We start from the raw sequence: 15,306 nt of genomic DNA, 5'->3' as shown, positions 1-15,306 counted from the left end.
CCACTGCTGACGGAGCCTTGATGTTGGACCTGTGGCCTCGGGAACTTGTGAGGCAATAAATTCCTGTTGCTTAAGATAGTTTGTGGAACTCTTTTTCAGCAGCGCCAGGAAACCGATATTCTCCCTCCTCCATTGCACTTTCCTCTGCTTCAGGGATTAAAAAACCACTTTGGGTGGTCCTTTACTCTTATGTTTAATTATTTCAGTGATAGACATGTTATCACGAGAAGTTCCATTGCCAGAAATTCCATTGCTAAACACAGATAAAATTCTAATGCACACACTCTCCAATGTTACATTTCTGTTATGTTATCTAATTTTGTTTTTTTTCCCCCCCTTCACTAATGTACACTCGGTCAACGGGCTAAAGCCCAGGGAGCCTCTGATTGAGGTTACAATGTCACCTCTTTGAGCACATACAGTAATTTCCATTTTTGTCTCTGTTGTGTTCAGTTCATGAAACCTGGACTTGTATAAAAATATTCATTCTTTTCCATGAAACAAAACAAAACAAAAAACAAAACAAATGGCACAGACATTGCCTCACAAAAGGCACAATGCTTCTGGAACATTGTTGGTTCACAGGTAGTGCAGTTGGAAATATTCATATATCAGCCCATGGAAGAAAGTTTGAATTTAGGACAGAAAAGGCACTTTAAGAGTCAGTGTATAATTCATGAAACATGGTAGGTTTTATAAAAGCCAGAGGTGTACCAAGAGAGGGGCTTAATCTAAGCATGAGGAATATTATATCAAGTGATGTTATTCACAATTTCTGGGGAATGAAGATAATAAAGAGCAGACAACATTTAAAGTTTCATTGTTTCAAAACTCTCTACAAACAATGCATCTCCTTCTTGCCTGTGCTGATGCTCTCCAGTGTCTCTTTGTATAGTCATTGGTCTAGATTATAAAGGCCCTCTGTCATCATCCAAATATATTTTAGTTAGAAATACATCCAGTCTTGAATCCTGGTGCTTTTAGGGAAAAAAAATTTCCCTTTGATTCTCCTTTTAGGGGGACATTCACTTTTTCTAAACCAGAGAGAGGAAGAGAGAGACAAAGATTGAGAGAGCCACTTGTCCACAGCGTCAGTTCTCTGTGGTAGTTTTTTCCATTGAGTCAGAAAAACATTGAGTTCCATATGACTACTGGGGTTCGTGCTGATGAAAATTACTTTCTTTATTACATGGTCCATGATTTTGCCCCCCTTCAGAACACTTAGAATATTATTGAATATAATAGCATTTGTAATTTTGTAAAAATGTCACCTAATTATAAAAGTAATGCATGTTTATTGTAGAATTTTGGAAAAATTATGAAAAGTCAAAGAAAAAAAATCACCAATAAACCTATGTTATAAATTAGACTATGGATACATTTTGGTATATGTCCTCAGCCTTTAAAAAATACATATAAACACACATACATATATTAATGTATGCATTCATACCATGTAATCCTATAACATTGGGATTATATGAAATAAGATGACATCAGTTTTAAATTTTTTTCATGTTTATTTATTTTTGAGAGAGAGACAGAGCATGAGCGGGGGAGGGGCAGAGATAGAGGGAGACAGAGAATCGGAAGCAGGCTCCAGCTTCTGAGCTGTCAGCACAGAGCCCGATGCGGGGCTCGAACTCACAAACTGCGAGATCGTGACCTGAGCCGAAGTCGGTCACTCAACCGACTGAGCCACCCAGGCGTCCCAATGACATCAGTTTTAAATAACGTCATTTACTGGTTTCCTCATAGCAGACGTTGTCTCCAAGTACTGTCTATTACTGAGAAAGATGAGCTTTAAAATCCAGTAATACTGGAGCACCTGGGTGGCTCAGTTGGTTTTGGCTCAAGTCATGATCTCACGGTTCGTGGGATTGAGCCCCTCGTGGTCTGTCAGCACAGAGCTTGCTTGGGATTCTCTCTCTCTCCCTCTCTGTGCCCCTCCCTTGCTCATGCTCTCTCTCTCACTCTCAAAATAAATAAATAAACTTTTAAAAATAAAATAAAAAACAAAATACAGTAATACTAATTATGGGACAGGGGAACTAAGATTTTGAGAGACAATTTCCCTTTCAGCACACTTCTGAGCACTACTGGTTTTACTGTCATTTGTTATTCATATTATATCAGTTAGATAAGAAGGTAAAAAGAAATCTGGGGCGCCTGGGTGGTTCAGTCGGTTGAGCATCCGACTTCGACTCAGGTCATGATCTGGTGGTTCATGGGTTTTGAGCCTGTGTCGGGCTCTGTGCTGACAGCTCAGAGCCTGGAGCCTGCTTCAGATTCTGTGTCTCTGTCTCTCTGGGCCCCTCCCTCGCTCATTTTCTCTCTCTCTCTCTCTCAAAAATAAACGTTAAAAAAAAAAAAGAAATCTAAAGTGGACTGAAGTGATTAGATACACCAAAGGAATAATAAAATCCTCTTCAAATAAACAGTATTAATTTACTAAGCAGTAAAGCGGATGTATAAAAACAATGGCATAATAATAGTGACTATCATATATATATACTTTTTTTTATTTAAAGAGGTGCCAAGCAATTTTCATGTTATTTAATTTAATCCTCACAACAACTCTATGAGGTATTATTCTCTTAAACCCATTTTACAGATGCAGGGGTGCTAATAGAGGAAAAGGAGGTCACATTCTCAGAGCAGTCAGGTCTGCCTTGCTCCAAAGTGCTTCAAATTTCTGTCTATTATTTATCAGGCATCCATTCATTTACATATTATCTATGGCTGCTTCTGCACTATAGCCGCTGAACTGAGTAGTTGCAACAGGGACCATGTGGTCCACAAAGACTAAATATTTACTATATGGTCCTTTACAAAAAAGTTTGCTGACCCCTAATCTACAGGATTAGGCCAATCCCTTGAGGCAATTTTCCAAGAAATAGGACTCTTCAGTTTCTCACCAATTCTTCTCAAGATAAAGTACCTCCGTGTGCAGATTTGAATGCAACTAATTTTGTTCACTTTTTTCTCTCCAGTGGAATCTTTGGGAATGTCAGGAATGATTGCGTTAGTCACTGTAGGACTGAATTTAGATTCCTTAAGCTTTAAACCGAGGATTGAGTTAACAATTACTAAGTAAGTCTCCTATTGTATACTTGGTATAGATATCTTAGAAGTTTAGTGCTTAAGTGGTTCTGCCTTCTTGGACACGTTTCATAACTTTTTTCACCTTTTTCTTTTTAAATTCATTACCAGTTATATTTGAAAGAACTTAAGGTACCAACAATTGTTGACATCGACACGTTTAACAAAAAAGACTACAAACGGCATGAAGCAAAAATTGGCAAATTTTAAAGGAGAAATAGACAAACATTATATCTGAGATTTTTAAAAAATTTTTTATTTTTTAAAATTTACATCCAAATTAGTTAGTATATAGTGCAACAATGATTTCAGGAGTAGATTCCTTAATGCCCCTGACCCATTTAACCCATCCCCCCTCCCACACCTCCTCCAGTAACCTTCTGTTTGTTCTCCATATTTATGAGTCTTTTATACTTTGTCCCCCTCCCTGTTTTTATATAATTTTTATTTCCCTTCCCTTATTTTCATCTGTTTTGTCTCTTAAAGCCCTCATATGAGTGAAGTCATATGATACTTGTCTTTCTCTGACTGACTAATTTCACTTAGCATAATTCCCTCTAGTTCCATCCATGTAGTTGCAAATGGCAAGATTTCATTCTTTTTGATTGCCGAGTAATACTCCATTGTGTGTATGTATATATATATATGTATACATCTGTATATATATATATATATATGTATACATCTGTGTGTATATATATATATATATATATATATATATATATATACCACATCTTCTTTATCCATTCATCCATCGATGGGCATTTGGGCTCTTTCCATACTTTGGCTATTGTTGATAGTGCTGCTATAAACATTGGGGTTCATGTGTCCCTTTGAAACAGCACACCTGTATCCCTTGGATAAATACCTAGGAGTGCAACTGCTGGGTCGTAGGGGAGTTCTATTTTTATTTTTTTGAGGAACCTCCATACTATTTTCCAGAGTGGCTTCACCAGCTTGCATTCCCATCGATGGATATTCTTTTTATGAATAACGTATCCGTGGCTCAGAAGCTGTGGTCATTTTATACATAACTCTTTGATAAAAAAAAAAATTTACTTTGGATTGTGGGAGGTTTAAAAAAGACTGCATTCCTTTGTTTCCTTCATAAGGTACATGAAAGACAGCATCCTAATATGGGAAGAGCTGGGAAAGAAAAGTGGCAGAAAGATGCAACACTAGCAAAACTCTTACTTGCCTTTTACATTTGGTAATGCAAGGTGTCATATGAACATCTCTGGATGGAGGGAAAAACCATTTGCTTGTCTTCTCAGATAAATGAATTAGTCTGTCTCTGAGAGACTATGCTAAATTACAGGATTGTTTCAGAGCTATTTCACACCAAGTCATAGCCTAGTGTGGATCGAATGAAAGCAAATGTTAAAATAAGAAAAATAAGCCATAATTTTGAGTTTTCCCATGAAGATTCTTTAAAAAACTTTAAAAATGTTTTTAAATATCTATTTTTGAGAGAGAGAGTGTGAGCAGGGGAGGGGCAGAGAGAGAGGGAGACACAGAATCTGCAGCAAGCTCCAGCCTCTGGGCTGTCAGCACAGAGCCCGACGTGGGACTCGAACCCACAAACTGTGAGATCATGACCTGAGCCAGTCAGATGCTCACCCGACTGAGCCACCCAGGTGCCCCAGATTCTCTCTCTCTTTTGTTTTTTTAAATGTAGAGGACTATCCATTGTTCTGAAATTATGGCTTGCCTACATTTTTGGTGTTTAAATGTTCATTCTTTTATGAAATCCCAGTGATAGAAGAAGGTACTTATTTTTAGAAAAATAACTTCACTTGGAAAAAAAAAAATTGGCACCTGTAACTCTTCTAATTTTGTGTTAGGTGAATGACACTTAACTGGTCTTTAGAATCCAGAAGCTTGGGAATAAATAGTTCACAGAACATACACTTTTTGTCTGAATTTGGACATTTTCCTGAGCTCAGTCATACTGTCAGTATCATTATAAATTACTCATTATGATTCATTTAATTGTTTATTATTGAACCTATTAAACCAATCTTTTCTTAATGTTTACCATAACCTGGACATTGTATCTTAGGTTTGAGGCTTTGTAACTGAGTCCCTTCTCAGAATGCACTCATTGTTAAGTGGTGGGCATGTTTCTGTAAGAAGCTAGTAAGCGTGAATAATTTTATATATTTATTGGGATCCTACTATATGTAAGGCAGTTTTTTAGGTTCTATGGAGACATTTGAACAAGTTTTCTACTCAGTTATTCCATCATTTCTGAATTTCAGAAAACTAAGCTTTGGGGTTAGAGGTCCCCCTCATACCCTTCCTTTCTCTGAGTTCTAAATCTGATGAATCAAGAGCTGGGAATGAGAGAATCAGACCATCTACTTAATTGGGGAAATGCAGTGTTAGAGAACATGGTTTCCATCTGCAGCCCAAATGAGGCTTCCTAATGCTTCTTTCCAAGTGTAGATCTTGAGACCCACCTCGAGGGAGACTGGTTTGTGGAACAGACCCACTTGCCTAGTTAGCTGAAAGGGAAAGTCCCAATGGAGGGAGGCCCAAGAGCAAGTGGAACTTGACATCTGCCTGTAGAAGTCAAACCTGGCTTGAATGCAGACATGTTACCGCACGGAACCAGAACAGGCCTGTGCCTTAACCACTGTGTTCTAGTCTGCTCAGTAAGAATCTTGGGGAGCCGGGCTAGGTGTGTGGCTGTTTGGGAAGCAATAAGGGGGATTCTAAGTCACTTGTCCGCTTCTGAACTATGGTGGTATAGAGAATTGGCACTGTAGGAATTCAAAGGAGGATCACTTCCAACGAGAGTGCTTAGGATGAAGAACACAGGATTCGAATTAGCCTTACAAGATTTTTAGGAATTCAGTAGATGGGAAAGCAGACTGGAGAGACTTTCAAGGTAAGAGACTTTCAAGAAAATCATGAAGGGAGAAATCCTGCAGAGGGCACTGAAGTGATCCAGTCAGCTATCGAAAAGTCAAGGTTAACCAGGTGGTTCTGGGTTCAGCTGTGGCAGCCCCAACAGTTTGATATGATGCCGGCTAATCTTGGCAAAACTGCCCCATCACCAACCGGAAGAGGGGGTGGAGATTCTTAATATTATGCCTTGCTTTTACTATTCTCCTATGAGAGGCAGCCCATGGGCATTGGTGTGATGAGGGTATTGGAGAATATGGAGCTAGGTGTATTTTAATTCCAACAAAATATTTTTAAATGTTGACTGCAACAGTGATGGAGGCAAGGACCTCTGCTAAGACAAGAATCATAGAATGTGATACATGCTTTTATGTGCAAAGGCAACTATCTTAAAAACACATGGCTTAAAACGTGATTTGTTTTCCATTCATCCTAGGTTCCTAATAATGTTTTCAACTGTATACCAACATTTAATATATACTTTCTTTGGCATTGTAATTGGATGTGGACAAAACAAGTATTTGGGATTTCACAGTATGGTTTTCATGTTCATTTTATTTACAACAGTGAATTTTGTAAGGTAGGAATTATATTTTAAAGTTTGCTTACTGGACTTAGGTTCTTCAGCCCAGAATAAGAATTGCCCACTGGTGAGGGCAACAAGAACTCTTTGGATGTAGAGTCAGAAAACCCATGTTGTTGTCAAGGCCCAGACAATAACTTGCTATGCGATTGGGGGAAGTCTGTTTACTTTTCCAGGTCCCATCTGGAAAATGAGAAGGGGCTGTGGTATCAGCACAACTCATGAACTTTATAGAGATGAAAATTCATGGGCCATCTCAATGTACTGAATTGCATCTCTGGAGATGAGATCCAGGAAGCCATTTCAACATGTTTGTTAATGGTTGAACAACACTGGACCTTATTAATGGCTCCTAACATTTTTGTTGACTTTCATCCTCATTTATTATCACCTATAGCTATGATAAAGCCATTTGTTAAGCCCTTACCACGTACATTATGCCATTAATACTAATACAACCTTATGAAGTAGGTGTTATTGCATCATTGCACAGATGAAGCCCAGGGAGGTTAAAAAGTTGCCTAGAGTTGCCCATCTTGAAGTGCAGAATTGGGGTTTAAACTTGACCCCCAGTAGCACATTTTGTCTCGAACACCATTGCCCACTCATGATGGTCATGTCTTCAATAAGAATTCATGACAGTGTCTCTGAAAACATTGTCATTCCCACTCAGGACAGGCCTGGCCAACGAGCTTACTTTGTAAGATGTTCTCATGGGACCTTGCTTTTGCTGACTCTGAGGTCACTGCACGCCACTCAGTCACTCTCACACGGAAGGCTGTGTATGCAATTTGTTTCTTTCTACCATGGAGGCTTATGTGCAAGTTGAGATTGGTCACAGAAAATGAAGAAAGATAAATGGCTTTTTGAACCTTTGTTTGGCTCAGCTGCACATCTGGCATCTCATTTCATTTCATAAACACTAGGAAATGAGAATTTTATAGATGAAGAAACTGGCCAACAAAGGCCAAGTACCTTGCCCAAAGTCAAGTGGCTAGGAAGTACTAGAGATCTTGTGGGAACTTATGGTTCCACCTCCCCAGAGGAAAGGCTTTAATGGAAGGAGTCAACCTAAGGGGACCTCAACGTATGGGTCAGCTTTCCATAAGAGACTTGTTGAGAAAAACATTTTAGAGGATGTGCCAAACTAAGGCCCCTTACATAATTACATAAGACATAATTATTGCTAACATGTTTTGAGTGCTGACCACATTTGAAATATCATTCTAAGCCCTATGAATGTTGCCCCATGTAATTGAAACTTCACAATAATCCTTTGAGGCAAGTACAATTATTATTATTGATTATCTCCACTTTACAGGATGAAATTGAGGCTTAGAGAGGTTAAAGAACTTAAGTTTACATGGTTAGTGAAAGAAGCTTAAATTTGAACCCTGGTAGATTGACTCCAGAGCCTTTGCGACACTGCCTTTCTGGTTTTGGTATCAGGCAGTGATATGAGTTGTTCCATTTTGGCTGGACTCAATGGTATTTCAGAGAAAGATCATTTAGTAAGGCTGAAAAGTTTGGTAAGAATTGCTTTGCAAAAAGCTTGAATGGAAGGCCGAGGGGTTTACCCAAATTCATTATATACATTATAGATGGTAATAGCAGATTTTCTGTTTCTCAGTGATAGGAATTATCTAAACTGTCTTGTGAAATTCCCAGCTGAGTAACTGATACACAATATATTTTTTGAGTCTAAGAACATGTCAGTTTTATTTCTGCTGAAATCTCATTTGAAGGATAGTACTGATATTCTTTTGGTGAAGATCCCCTAAAGATAGATTCTACATTTTTGATACAGAGTCTTATAGAAAAATTATTGGTAGACACTTGTGGTGAGCATAGCATAAGAATAGTTGTTGGATCACTATGTTGATAGTGGGTCAACTATTCTCAAATTAAAAAAAAAAAGAAAAGAAAAATGATCTGTAGAAAAATAGGCACCGATTGAAATTATTTATGTGACATTTAATTTATGATTCTCATGGAAGCTCAAGAAAAATTTGATTAAGCTAAGTTTATTAATGTGCCTACAATAATAATTACTTTTCGGCCATCATCTGTGTGTCCTCTTGGCCTCATTTCTGATCTAGTCATGGTCTTCCAGGGAATAGATGAGCTTGTCAACGTTATTTGAAGAAATTTCTCTCAGAAATACACTACCCAAATCCAAATAGTATATTAAAACTTCCAGCACTGTTTTTTGAGACTTGAGTATTATCTGAAAAACTTAGACAGTAGATTTGGTTCATCCCAGAAAAGTTGAACAATTTATCAATAAACTGAATTATTTTCTCTTTCCTGAAAAAAATTTCTATGAAATTTAGTTTTTAGTAGTGTCAACCATGAATAACATTAATACATAAGGTGTGACTTAAAAAAAAATGTTTTTCTCTCCACAGGTTGCTTACTATTGTGTTAGTGAGCCCTCTTCTGATGCGTATAAATTATGACTATAACTGGAGATGGGGAATTGTTATAGCATGGTCTGGAATTAAAGGAGTTTTTAGTTTACTCTTGGCTCCTGAAATTCATAATCTGGCTGATCAAAAAATAGAATCACCACAAATGGTAGGAAAAATCATCTCATAATATTTATTCATTTTGTTTATTTTGTAGCACTTGTCATAGTACCCAATAATAAAGTTAACCATTTACAAATTTTTTTAGTTTAAATTCCAGTTAGTTAACATACTGTGTAATATTAGTTTCAGGCGTACAATTTAGTGATTCAACGCTTCCATACAATTCCCAGGGCTCATCACAAGTGCACTCCTTAATCCCCATCACCTATTTTACCTATTTTCTCTCTTCTGTTCAGCTTCCTTGCTTTCCATTATTTTGTCTTCTTTATCACTTATTTGTTTCTCTACTTCTTCCAGCTTTGTGTTCATTGCATCAAGCCTGTTTCCAATCTCAGTTATTAAATTTTTCATTTCTGACAGTTTCTTTTTTAACTCTTTTGTCTCTGTGGTAAGGGTCTCCCTGAAGTCTTTCCATTCTTTTCTCATAAGAGTATACTTAGGATTGTTGCTATGAATTCTCGATCAGGCATGTTACTTACATCTGTTTTATTTCACTGTCTTCTTCTCTGTGTTAGAAAAGCCAGTTTCCTGCTCCTGAGAGTAATGGCTTTATGAAGAAGAGGTCATATAGTGTCCAGGACCTGTCACTTCCCGGGGTGTCTGTGGTGCATGTTGCGTGAGCTCTGCTGTTGTGTTTTGGCTGCTCTATCCTTCGGGTCAGCTGTCTGCAGAGGCTCTCCTTGCCCGCAGTGGCCACTCTTTGGTCCTTGGTCAGAGTGTGGTGAGTTTTAACTACATGTGCTCTGGTCTGCTTGTTAAATAATACCTGATACTGCTTCCAGTAGAACCGAAGCCCTGTAGAACTCTCTGATCAGGAGACATGGTGTGGGCAGGGGTTTCTGCTGGTCTTCTGGGGAAGGGGCTGGCTAAGCTGGCACTGAGGCAAGCTTGATCAAGAAGGGCAGTCCCACCAGAATGCACAGGTGTGGGACTTGGTGTAAGCAGTTAGGCAGCCCTGTGGGTGCTACTTTGCTTCCTGCAGGTGGCTCTGTGTTTAAGATGAGGGGCAGGGAAGGGAAATGGTTCCAACCAGCTCCTTTGTCCTCAGAGAGGCATCTCCATGATATCTGCCTCTCAGGGAAGCACACTGAGAAGAGTGAATAATTTCCCCACTGTCTGCTCCAGGCGTTTTTCAGATCACTGTTTCTGCATCATCTGCCCCAGTTAGTTTGCCTGCCTTCTCTCTGGGAGTAGGGCAACATCTTCAGGGCACAATCCCAGTCAAGGCCACTGATCTTTCAAACTCCATTCTTCAGGCCCCACTGATTGCAAGAACTCACAAAAAGTAGCCCCTTATGTTTTCCCAGCCAATGGTTTTGGGGAAGTGTTTTCCTTGTGCATTCCCCTGTGTGCTCCTCTCTCTCTCTCTTTTTCTCTCTCTCTCTCCTTTGTCTGTGACCAGGGCTCCCTCCCCTCCACAGCACTTGTGATCCATTTCTCCTCCAAACCATATCTCCGTACTTCCTACCTTCCTCAATGTGGCTTCTTCTCTCCAGAGTTTTAGTTATGGAGTTCATTCTGTCAGTCTTCAGGTTGATTTCTGGAGTCTTAGAATGATTTGATAGTTACCTAGTTATGTTCGTGGGGTGAGACAAGCCTAGGGTCCTCTTCCTCCACCATCTTTTCTCCCTTCTCCTTAGGTGAACCTAATTAAAAAAAACTTTTTTTTAACGTTTATTCATTTTTGAGAGACAGAGAGAGACAGAGCATGAGTAGGGAAGGGACAGAGAGAAAGGGAGACACAGAATCTGGAAGCAGGCTCCAGGCTCTGAGCTGTCAGCACAGAGCCCAACGCAGGGCTCAAACTCACGAACTGCAAGATCATGGCCTGAGCTGAAGTTGGACGCTCAACCGACTGAGCCACCCAGGTGCCCCGAGGTTAACCATTTTTAAAATTAGATTTGAAAAATGCATTCTTTTAAGAAGAAAGGAACTTTCAGAGGAAAGTTTGTTTATGTTGATAGTCTGAAAGGGACCAACAGTGAAGTAATGGTGTAGGATGTGGAAATCAGATGGACTTGGGGTTGAATCCTGGCCCCCTCGTCACAGGCTGGGTGACCTTGGGCAAGTTCTCCAGATTTTGTGGAACCTCAATTTCCAGTTGAGGATTGAGATGATACTTAGTAAAGTGTCTGCCACTTAGCAAATGCTCAATAAATGTTACAAACTCTCCCTCAAAGCCAATCTGGTAGTGGCAGTGTCTGTGGTACTGAGAATCCAGGGAAGATCCAAAGACCCCAGTACATCTGCCGACAGTGTTAGGGCCCCTTGTTATTTGTAACAGTACTGTGTGAGTTAGCTGGAGAAGTTGCTAGAAATCCCTGGGACACCCCCCTCCCCCACCTCCCAGTCAGATGAATTCCAACCCTGCTTCTGGGAGGGTTGCTTCTGAATAATGTGAATTAAGAACATCTGCCCACCTCCCAAGGAACTTTAATCTGCAGATAAATGTACAGAGTTTCTTGATATTGGCTAATTTCCAGCTCAGGATTTTCTCTTCTTTGTCATTTCCCCCCTGTTCCAGAAGACAATATTTTTAGAATATCTTCTTTGGAGGATCAGTTATCACCCTCTCCATCTTGCATGTAGAGAAATTAGAACAAAGAGAATAGCACGTTAGGGAAAGAACTCAGGTGCCCTAACTCCCAGAAGAAGTGCTTTTTCAAAATGGACTACTATATTCCTCACCATCTTTCCTGAGAATTTGTACTTTATATCTATGGCCATCATCTGGGAATTAATTTGGAGTTCAAACAAACCTGTAATTTTTCAGACTTTGGGTCCTTTCATGCCCCAAAGGAAAAGTATCATAACCAACGTCTGAGCTCCTTCAATTTTCTTTTGTGCAAGGAATTCGCCTAAAACCAAGTCAACGAAATGCTAACTAGCATTTGAGTATCACTTACAGTGTTTTTCAAATCTGTCTGATGTTACATGGATCCCTTTAGCACCACCCCAGACCTACACAATCAGAATCTGCAGGGAAGAAACCTGAAGTCAGTATCTTTTAGAAGCACTTTCAGTGCTGTTATCAGTCAAGTTTGGGAAACACTCTCCAGAGAACATACTGCTGTTGACTCCGTTTTTTAGTGAAGGACACTGAGGCTCAGAGTGGTTAAGTCTACTGACCCCAAATTACATGGCTAATTAAAGTGGTAGAGTCAAGACCAGCAAATGTGGTTGTGTTTCCGCTTCTGTGAGGTGTCTCTCCAGACCCCACCACAGCTCCTGTAGGCTCCGAGCCTCCTGAGCAGCCATAGTAAATGCTGGTGGCAGACACACTTTCCCTTGTCTCCACAGTCACCACTGCTACTCACCATCTGCTGGTGGCTCCCCAACCCTGCAGGCTCCATGGCAGTGTCTGTGATGCCTACCATCCTCCTGGCTTTGTGTGGCTCCTGCTGAAAGCAGCAACAGTGGAGGGCTCTTTGACCAGTATTCTTATCCCTTCCCAAAATTACAAAATCTTTTCTCATGCACATTGAAAACTAATTTCTGCTCCAGTATATTATATTCAAGCACTGTCCACAAAACAACCCTTTGCCTTATCTATCAGAAGCAAGATTTTAAAATGTGGATTAAGATAGAATTTTGTTGGTGGTTAATTGAATAATGATTCCCTTTGGAGAACTTATTCATTTGGGTTTTTTTTTTTTTTTTGGCTCTAACTATTTGTATGTTTTGTTTTTTAGTTTTTATTGTATGTACAGGTAATATCACTAATGACTATGGGAATAAATTCATACATGATGACTCATTCAGCCAGGACATTAGGTAAAGTATATTTATCTTTCATTAATTAACTGGAGAGAATAATGCAAACACATTGTTGTTGGGAGTCATGGGGACATTTCTTAAGGAGCTCAAGGAATTGATTATGAAATCATTCATTTTCATTCATTCATTATTTACAGATGCTGAATTAATTGGAATATTGGTTTAGCCAGTTTAACAGAAACCACATTCTCAGTGGCTTAAACAAGATAGGGAACTTTCTTTTCCTCTCCATCAAAATGTCCAAAAGAGTGGGATGGTTCTGCTTCACGGGGTTGTCCATAGATCCAGGATCCTTGTATTTTGTTGTTGCTCCTCTCTGGAATGTTGCTCTTGTCTGAGGGTAGAAGCTGACTCATAACCACTATATATTCAATCCAGCCAACTAGAGAGAGAAAATGGGGAGCTGGGTGGAAATGGAGAGTAAGCAGCTTCCTTTTAAGGGCATAGCCTAGAAATTGTATATATCATCAGCACTCACATTCCATTGGTCAGAATTTAGTCACATGGTCACACATGGGTAAGAGAAGCAATAAAATATTATCCCTACCTGGGATAATGTAGGGATAATGGTGGAGCCATGGCTGGCCATGTGCTCAGCCAAGACTTGGAGATTCTATGGCAAAGGAAGAAGGGGAAAATGAATATTGGGAGTCCTTTGGCTGGAACCACCATCTTCCAGTAATTTGCCAAAATGACCAACACAAAGGGAAAGAGGAGAGGTACCCTCTATATGTTCTCTAGGCCTTTTAGAAAACATGGAGTAGTTTCTTTGCAAATCTACAAGAAAGGTGATAGTGTAGATATCAAGGGAATGGAGACTGTTTGAAAAGGAATACCCCACAAGTGTTACCATAGAAAAACTGGAAGAGTCTATAATGTTACCCAGCATCCTATTAGCATTGTTGTAAACAAAGAAGTTAAGGGCAAGATTCTTGCCAAAAGAATGAATACACGTATTGAACATATTAAGCACTTAAAGAGCCGAGATAGCTTCCTGAAGTGTGTGAAAGAAAATGATCAGAAGAAGAAGAAAGCCAAAGAGAAGGGTACTTGGGTTCAACTGAAGAGCCAGTCTGCCCCACCCAAAGAAGCACACTTTCTGAGAACCAACAGAAAGGAGCCTGAGCTGTTGGAACCCATTCCCTATGAATTCATGGCTTGATAAATATAAAGGAAAAAAAAGGTTTTAAGATTGTAAAAAAAGAAAAGAAAATGGATATTGGGGGATAATCAGCAGGCTCTGCCACAGTTGCTTATTTCCAGAAAACATTTGAGGCCATTGATAATAAAGTGCATAAGTTTGATAAAATCACAAATCGACACGTAGTCAATAGAGAAATCTAGGATAAGATAGTTGGTGGCAGTACAGTCAAGTGGGGAGGGAGAAGCCTGGATGGGATTACACAAAGTCTTCGAATAGGGCCTTAGTATCTCTCAATATCCCATGGCCTGATCCTCAGCTAAGCTGGTGCAGAGGATGATCCTTTCAGGGTATCTAAAATTGATCAGACTGCTGGAGATATACAGCACTCACAGGAGCATGTGGATAAAGCAGAAAATCAATTAGTTAATTTATAAAGAGGATGATTTCTTTCTATGTCTGAAATAATCATGATCATTATTCAGGGTATTCACCTCTAAATACCAATTTCCTTGATAAACAAAACTAGTCATCAGAAGGTATCTTGGAAAGCATGGAACTAATGAGAGGTCAATGGAAGGACGATGTTGAAGGAGGGTTCTTCTAAACAGGGAATAGCCTGGTGAATTTTCCCTATCCTGCCCATGAGAGACATTACCTCTTTGCTTGTGTCTTTTCGCAGTCCTGCCCATTTCTAAAACTGCGCCCCGCCAGCACTACAGCAGAACTTCCTGTGACAGTGCCCTTCAAAGCCAAGGGCTCCAATATGTGAACTGGGCTAATTAAGTGGGGCAGATTTCTGGTAGCTCTTCTTTTCCCCTAGTTATGGATCTGTTCTTGTTCTCAGTGGAAATGTATGCTTGGTCGGCAAAAGCCTACGCTGGAGTGTGACCGAAGTTAATTTGATCTTTGAAGGCTTTCTCACACCTCCCTTCTCAACAATTTATTTTTGACTCTCAGGGATCCAGACCCACTCCATTCTCTTTGCTTAGGATATCACATCTGGATTTCTCCCATGCTTCTTTTCTTGTGATTCCTCCTACTCTGATACTCAAAGGCAAGATCAACAAGGGGTTTTACTGTTATGGTAATATTTTTTTCCCCTCTTTTTCTTCCCTTATAACTTTTTAAAAGTTTATTTATTTATTTTGAGAGAGAGAGAGAGAGAGAGAGAGCATGCACATGTGCAAGCAGGAGAGAGG

The 15,306-nt window shown here is 39.6% G+C and overlaps 1 protein-coding gene and 1 pseudogene across 5 annotated transcripts in view; both read left to right on the top strand.

The window, feature by feature from the left end:
* SLC9C2 (solute carrier family 9 member C2 (putative)) overlaps nucleotides 1-15,306 on the top strand; it is an 87,642-nt gene that overhangs the window by 21,903 nt on the left and 50,433 nt on the right. For all 5 annotated transcript variants that reach the window (XM_042976313.1, XM_042976312.1, XM_042976310.1 and 2 more), the window contains 4 exons: nucleotides 2,994-3,093; nucleotides 6,449-6,592; nucleotides 9,004-9,172; nucleotides 12,879-12,960. In XM_042976313.1, the coding sequence (XP_042832247.1) occupies nucleotides 2,994-3,093; nucleotides 6,449-6,592; nucleotides 9,004-9,172; nucleotides 12,879-12,960 (495 nt within the window). The remainder of the gene's footprint in view (nucleotides 1-2,993; nucleotides 3,094-6,448; nucleotides 6,593-9,003; nucleotides 9,173-12,878; nucleotides 12,961-15,306) is intronic.
* LOC102951776 lies at nucleotides 13,655-14,235 on the top strand (annotated as a pseudogene).

Source organism: Panthera tigris, chromosome F3 (assembly GCF_018350195.1).
Source record: "Panthera tigris isolate Pti1 chromosome F3, P.tigris_Pti1_mat1.1, whole genome shotgun sequence".
In the NCBI taxonomy this organism is placed as follows: Eukaryota; Metazoa; Chordata; class Mammalia; order Carnivora; family Felidae; genus Panthera; species Panthera tigris.
This window is presented reverse-complemented; position numbering and strand designations above follow the sequence as displayed.